This window comes from Lotus japonicus, chromosome 2, assembly GCF_012489685.1.
Source record: "Lotus japonicus ecotype B-129 chromosome 2, LjGifu_v1.2".
Classification (NCBI taxonomy): domain Eukaryota; kingdom Viridiplantae; phylum Streptophyta; class Magnoliopsida; order Fabales; family Fabaceae; genus Lotus; species Lotus japonicus.
The window spans coordinates 2,660,788-2,668,785 of record NC_080042.1 but is presented as its reverse complement, the minus strand read 5'-3'; the positions used below and the strand labels follow the sequence as shown (position 1 = coordinate 2,668,785).

Here is a 7,998-nt window from a genome sequence, read left to right as displayed (position 1 = left end):
ATGACAACAAACAATATCACCAAATCAAATGCACGTAAGAACACGCAGTATCTTGACCATTTAAAAATCTCATCATCTTTTGAGATGAACCGTATATGAGGACCATCATAGACAGCTTTATGCACAATTGCTGGCCTCTTAAAAACAATTAACAATCAACTCTTCCGTTGGTTTTGTGTTCCTGCTTCGAATCGATTTGTGTTCCAGACTGCTCTTGTTCAGTTTCCGTTCCTGCTTTGAATCGATTTATGCAGGAATTGAATTTTGTAGTCTTTTGAGCATTCATTCTTTCATCTTTCTACTCTGCATGATACTCTAAGCCATAATACAACTTTAAGGTCTCACCATTTTGCAGATGCTGATTCACTTGATTTTGAATTGATTGATTCATAGGCATGTGGTTATACACTTGAATAGTTGGATTGAGTAAATATTTTCAATGTACCCATGAATAAAAGAGAGGTGTGTGATCAGAGCTCAAGGGTAGTTGGTTTCTGGGAAGTCTTTTCCATGATATATTGTATTCTGTTAGAGTATGCAATATACTTAGTCATTACAAGCTGATAATTTATTATGTGAATAGACTCTTAGTGGGTTAGTTTCTATACTCAGGCTCTAACTAATTCTATTTCTGTTAAAGAGCTCAACTTGTACAGGGATTTATATACCCTCATTCTACTGATTATACAGGGATTTATATATCCTCATTCAAACAACTTATAGATAGGCCATAAGATACATACATAAGTACTCATTGATGCTCTGTTGCGGTTCAATTGATAAGACTTTGGGATCATAAGTTACATGTTGATCTATTTTACTTAACTTTAAGCTTAAGGGCATCTGAGGTGGGCTTAATCTTCTGTTTAATTTAACATCTTACTGAGAATTAGTAGTTTTTCGTCACATGGTTATGGTGGTAGAAGAGTAACATTCAGATGTAAAGATAAAATTTAGTTTGTTAAAAATTCATTTCATTGTGGAAATAACTGCTTCTCATTGTCTTTTGTGTTTTGTAGTTCAGATTTCCTCAAGCTAAGAAGATTAAGCAAAGTTCACCAATATATTAAAAGTTGCCTTCTGGAGACTAAATATGATGTGATGCTCCTCCTGGTCTCTAAATATGGGTCTTAGGTTTTTTTTCCTGTGTTGTTCTTAAGATCTTGGCTTTGCCAAGAATATGCCGAAATCATTTTGTTCTTTGACGCACTTAGGGGATAGTTATGACTTATGACCATTCTTCTCCATATTCATGACATTTGGCAGTAGTAGCTTTTGAGTTTTAGTGAAAATGTATTCCTTTATAAGTGAGATACAGATCATACCTTTGTTCTGGTGATTATTGATAGAATATTACGTTTGACTTGTCTTATTGCACTGAATACAGGTCCAGCATGCAAGCTGCGTCTGATATGCTTTCCAAATAATTCTCAGGGTGGATATCTCAGTGCCCAGAACCTGCTTCCAAGGGCTGGTAGCTGGTTGTTGATGTCAGTTTGGTAGCGGACTAAAAGAAAGAGGTGAATCTTGCACTGCTATTCAGCAAATGTTATCCCAGAATTTTTTGAGAATCTCATACGAAGAATTTACTATTCGCGTTCCGTATTTGATTATACCATTTTTTGTTCCATGATTAGAACAAGGAGTTATATGAAAGACGATGGTCAGTTTAGTGACAGTTTGGTGTCCTTGTGATCAAGTGCCATAAAGATGAAGGGATATTGCTTCATTCATAGGATCATCAAAATGAAGAAATTGTATGGAGGAGTGCTGATTGCATCATTGTTTATGGTGTTTATGCTTATGATCCTGCGATATGGGGTCATGAAAAATCCTATTAGTGAAGGTTATCTGACTATACCTATACCTAATGGCACTGATCCCATCAAATGGATAAATCCTGTGGTTCCTCCCGCTATTCAAAATCCAGATGGTGCTTCCCAAGTTATATCTGTTGATATTTTAGTTTCTAGCCTCTTTGCTGGGAGCAACTTTTCCAAAGAAGAGCAACGTGCTCTGCAGACATGGAACCATTTGAAACACTTGATTGATCATGCTCAGGGTTTACCTAGTGCAGCAGAAGCTATCAAGGAAGTTGCTGGTGCATGGAATAGTCTGATCTCCTCAATTGAAGAGCAAAGACATGGTCATGTGAATGATAGATGAATTGCTGAATTGTTGAATTGTTCTATTTCTTTTAGGCTATTCTGTCATTTGATATTTAACTCGCTTGAGAGAGTGTGTTCTCAAGATCTCTTTTTATTTTAATAAATTTTCATTAAAAAAAATATGTATATTCAAGTAAAAGTCGTGTAAAATAAGCAATAAAAAAAATGAAAAAAAATGGTTGAGCATTTACATCGGTTTTTTTGTCTAAACCGATGTGAAAAGTATACATTTTACATCGGTTGGTTGTCTAAACCGTAGTGAAAAGTATACATTTTACATCAGTTTTTTCATAAACCGATGTAAAATGTTGTCTAAACCGATGTGAAAAGTATACCTTTCGCATCGGTTGCTGTCTAAACCGATGTGAAAAGTAGACATTTTACATCGGTTATTTGTCTAAACCGATGTGAAAGGTATACTTTTCACATCGGTTTAGACAACAACCGATGTGAAAGGTATACTTTTCACATCGATTACAAACCCGATGTGAAAAGGTGAGGAGATACCACATCACCTTTGTTTACATCGGACGAAACCGATGTAAAAACTCAAAAATACCCGATGTGAAAAGTAGTTTTTCTAGTAGTGTTCAATGGTTCCTTTCAAGTACCGAAGAATTCTTTTGGTAGCAAGTAGATGTATCTCTTCTGGACTCTCCGCGTACCTGCTTATCATACTTACGGCATTCATTATGTCTGGCCTTGTTGCTGTCAAGTTCATTAAACATCCCACAATTTGCTTGTAAAGAGTACTGTCTATCCTTTTTCCACCAGATTCTTTGACAGGTTTCAAACCAACATCCATAGGAGTGGCTACTGGATTGCAATCCTTTCAAAGTTGTCCAGAATTTCCTTAACATATTTCTTTTGAGAAATAGAAATTCCGGCAGCTGATTGCACTACTTCAATATCCAAAAAATAATGCAATTTTCCAAGGTCTGGCATATCAAATTCAAGCATCATGAACTTCTTAAAATTTTCAAACATCACACCATCATTTCCAGTGTAGATTAGATCGTCAACATATAAACACACAATCAACAATTTTCCTCCATCACCAATTCTAACAAAAGGTGTGTGTTCATATGGACATTTCTTAAGCTCTTGGAGCTTGTTTTAGTCCATACAAGGCTTTCTTTAACTAATAGACTTTGTGTTCATTTCCAACCTTAATATAACTAGGAGGTTGATCAACGAATACCTGTCCTGCAAGTTCTCCATGCAAGAAGACCTCAAGAAGTTCTCCATGAGCATGTTCCAATGGTCATAGTGACCATCAAAGCGTATTTACTATGTATGAAGTTATCTCAGAATACATTGGCACTGGAAGATCAGTTGAAGAAATTATATATGAAGGCAACTAAAACCGTTCTCCTCCCGAAGCCTGATTTATCCAAAGCTTTTGATGCTTTTACCTGCCGCGTCAATTGCATCTCTGCTAACAACCAGAGAGGAAGTGGAAGGGGCACCAACAGATCCTGGGACTGGAATGCCTGAAAATAGTGCTGCATCCTCAACAAAAATTAACTTGGAATTAAGATTGTCAAAGCAAAAGTACAGATGATCAGAACTCTACCGCTGCAAATGAGTTTCTTCCTCTTGTCCAGAACAAGACAAGTGGTCTGCAGTGCAAGAAAGAGCACTTGTTCAAGCTTTAAAAGCTTTTCCAAAGGAGGCTAGCCAGAGATGGGAGCGGGTACACTCAATATCGATCAGTAGTTGCATCTCTATTTAATACACAAGGTTTCATCTGAAATGATTTTAATTTTATTACACTTGGAAATACCTTTCGCAGTTACAACAATTGCTTTCTGTAAAGAATGAATGTATCTATCTATATAAGGAATACCAAACAAAAGCATTACACCAGTAAATATAAACATCATATTTCTTAGTGATCTGAAACAAAATGAATGCACCATTCACCAGGCTAAGTGCAGGCAACAACCTTCTATCCAAATAGTCTTCTTAATCTTTCAAATGGACAGAGTGAATTTTTGCACCAAACTTGTAAAGAGAGGGAAATTCAAACAGAACTATTTTGGAGAAATTTCTGTTAGAAAGTCTTAATTCATATCATCATGGTTACATTTAATTGCACATTGGTTTTGGATTTTGTGTAATTTACACATTGGTGTGAACATTAAGACTTCACCATATTATTCGTGATCAGTTGTCATTTGCCAAGTCTCTTTCTACATAAGGCACTAGACTAGACAGATTTAATTGTGGTGATGATATCTACAGCTGCTAATGTTAACATAACTATCAATTTTCTGAAATAATTTACAGGGTGCCCTGCTAGCAGCAGACCGCAGAGAGATTCACGTGCTGTAAGGAGTTCAGATTAACGAATTCACAATGGACTAATTAAAAAAATAATAATTTAATATTAAAATCCGATGACAAAAATCAAATCAAAGTAAAATATATTAAAAAATTAACTTCAAATCAGAGCATATATACTTAATTTCAACAGGGTAAAATCAAGCTTTCACAACAAACCATGGCAAATCGAAAAGTCAAATTATCCAAAAATTGAAGATTCAGTACTCTATGATCTCTCACGTCATTGTCATTCATGAGCATGTAGAAGTTGTCTTCTAGGGGCACAAGGACATCACCATTGTCAAACATGTATAGAGGAAAGCCAAAGGTAGGCAAGTCACGGTCTAATAATTCATTCACATTATAAAAATTGAGCAATTTAGTCCAAGACTTATCAATTCCAAACTCCTTCATCTGCCAAATGGTAAAACATTCATCTTCAAAGATAGAAACACACAGACATTCACCCAAAACTCCAAGATCTGCATCAAAGAATCCACAGTAGGGCATAGTAGGCGCCAAGAACCTCTCAAATTCTTCCTTATTCAAATCAAAGGAAAGAATCTTGACATCACAACCAATCTGGTCCTCATAGGTTAACCAGTTGAGAGTCCCGTTGAAGTAAACTCCAATGTCCGCATCTGATGAAGTGATGGCAAAATAGGGTGGGATAGATGAAACAACGCGTCTCCAATAAGTGTCACCCATGTTAAACACAAAGGCCTCCTGATTTTGGCAGACGAATAACACCTTGTAAGTGTCACTAACATGATCATAGCCAAAGCCTAAGCCACTAAAGATTTCATAGAGATAAGAGTTAGGCTTGTGTAGTCGTAATGTGAACCACTTTTGAGATGTTGATCTCGTGGCAGGATTCCAGAAACAAAGCCACAAAAATTGTTCATGAGTTCCCATCAAGCAAACCAAGCCATTGCAGGAGCCTATTGGCGTGTAGGGATGTTTCCAATTGGAGCTTAAGGTCTCCAATTCGGTGGTAAGAGGAAGAGGGTTTTTGAGTAAGGATTTGACAGGCAAAATCGAGATGTCAGCATCTGCGTCAGGTGACTCCCAGAATATTACTGGCGGGTTGGCGTTTCGAGCGGAGAATGGAAGGTGAAGCTTGCAGGCAAAGTGCTTGTCGGAGATAAGAGAGTTGAATGATTTGGACACCAACTTAAACCGCATAAGAGATTTTACCGGAAGACGTGACAGGATATTCATTATGAGTTCAAGTTTGTTGATGAGAGAATTGAATGATTTGGACACCAACTTGAACTGCATGAGCGATTTCACTGGGAGACGTGAGAGGATCTCCATCACGAGTTCTTCAGGATAAATAGCCCCTCATCCTCATCACGTCGTTTCTTCTCGGGTTCCATTAGCATACTTAATTTTTCCTTCTTCGCACGGCAGCTATGAAAGAAACAAGGTTTACAGAAACAAACCAGGTTATTTATTATTTTTTTGTTATATATATATATATATATATATATATATATATATATATATATGAAAACAAAATTTTTCATCGAAAACGTGATATCTTGATTACAAATAAAATAAAATCAATAGTCGAACAACAATTTAAATTGATTGTGATTTATGTTCAAATTTCATATCCCTAGCCTCTCATATCTATCTATCTATCTATCTATGGATTTTTTGTTCAAAAAAAAAAATCTATCTATGGATTTTTTCCAGAAGGTTTTGCCACGTGTCACCCCTGTATCATCCCAATAAAAAATATATAAATTTTGTTTTTCAATATTAAATCTGCATAATATGTAAAAAAAAAACAAATCCGTGTATATTTTATTTTTTCTTAACATTGGTTCTTAATATTTTGAACGTGGAGTATATTAATTGATTACATTTTTAAACAAATATATATTAAATCTATACATATATTTAATACATATTTTTTTTTATTTTTCTAAAATACATTTGATTTCTTTTTCTTTATTGTGTGATTAATATTATATTGGTTTTCAAGTGCGTATAATGAGCAAATGAATATTTGTGTATCAAATAAATATATTTTTTAATTTTTAGGATCAATATTTTTTAATTTTAAAATTTTCGAAATTTTTATTTAAAATAATCATAATTATTTAGATTAAAATTGAAATATTATATTTTTTATTTTACAGAATTATTTTTTATTATTTTAATTTTTCTAAAATACATATATATCTATATCTATATATCTATATCTATCTATATCTATCTATATAATATACTAAAGGAAGGTTTTTTTCTAGAAGGTTTTGCCACGTGTCACCCCCATATCATCCCAATAAAAAAATATACAAATTTTATTTTTCAATATTAAATATGGAACTATTAAATCTGTACATATTTTAAATCTGTACATATTTTAGAATATATAAAAAAATTATATATATCCACCCCATCTATTCGTAATCATTAAAAAAATATACAAATTTTGTTTTTCAATATTAAGTCTGCAACTATTAAATCTGTACATATTTTCAATCTGTACATATTTTAGAATATATAAAAAAATTATATATATCCACCCCATCTATCCGTAAATATTTTATTTTTTCAATCTGCTCAGGGTTTACCTAGTGCAGCAGAAGCTATCAAGGAAGTTGCTGGTGCATGGAATAGTCTGATCTCCTCAATTGAAGAGCAAAGACATGGTCATGTGAATGATAGATGAATTGCTGAATTGTTGAATTGTTCTATTTCTTTTAGGCTATTCTGTCATTTGATATTTAACTCACTTGAGAGAGTGTGTTCTCAAGATCTCTTTTTATTTTAATAAATTTTCATTAAAAAAAATATGTATATTCAAGTAAAAGTCGTGTAAAATAAGCAATAAAAAAAATGAAAAAAAATGGTTGAGCATTTACATCGGTTTTTTTGTCTAAACCGATGTGAAAAGTATACATTTTACATCGGTTGGTTGTCTAAACCGTAGTGAAAAGTATACATTTTACATCAGTTTTTTCATAAACCGATGTAAAATGTTGTCTAAACCGATGTGAAAAGTATACCTTTCGCATCGGTTGCTGTCTAAACCGATGTGAAAAGTAGACATTTTACATCGGTTATTTGTCTAAACCGATGTGAAAGGTATACTTTTCACATCGGTTTAGACAACAACCGATGTGAAAGGTATACTTTTCACATCGATTACAAACCCGATGTGAAAAGGTGAGGAGATACCACATCACCTTTGTTTACATCGGACGAAAACCGATGTAAAAACTCAAAAATACCCGATGTGAAAAGTAGTTTTTCTAGTAGTGTTCAATGGTTCCTTTCAAGTACCGAAGAATTCTTTTGGTAGCAAGTAGATGTATCTCTTCTGGACTCTCCGCGTACCTGCTTATCATACTTACGGCATTCATTATGTCTGGCCTTGTTGCTGTCAAGTTCATTAAACATCCCACAATTTGCTTGTAAAGAGTACTGTCTATCCTTTTTCCACCAGATTCTTTGACAGGTTTCAAACCAACATCCATAGGAGTGG

At 34.2% G+C, this 7,998-nt stretch overlaps 1 protein-coding gene across 1 annotated transcript; it reads right to left on the bottom strand.

Annotated features, from left to right (window-relative positions):
- Positions 1 to 2,981: 2,981 nt before the first annotated feature.
- On the bottom strand, positions 2,982 to 5,813 carry LOC130735907 (F-box/kelch-repeat protein At3g23880-like). The gene is made up of 3 exons (XM_057587779.1): positions 4,674 to 5,813; positions 3,584 to 3,680; positions 2,982 to 3,106 (listed from the first exon to the last, which is right to left on the bottom strand). The coding sequence occupies exons 1-3, from the start codon at positions 5,811 to 5,813 to the stop codon at positions 2,982 to 2,984; spliced, it is 1,362 nt and encodes a 453-aa protein (XP_057443762.1).
- Between the last annotated feature and the right edge of the window lie 2,185 nt (positions 5,814 to 7,998).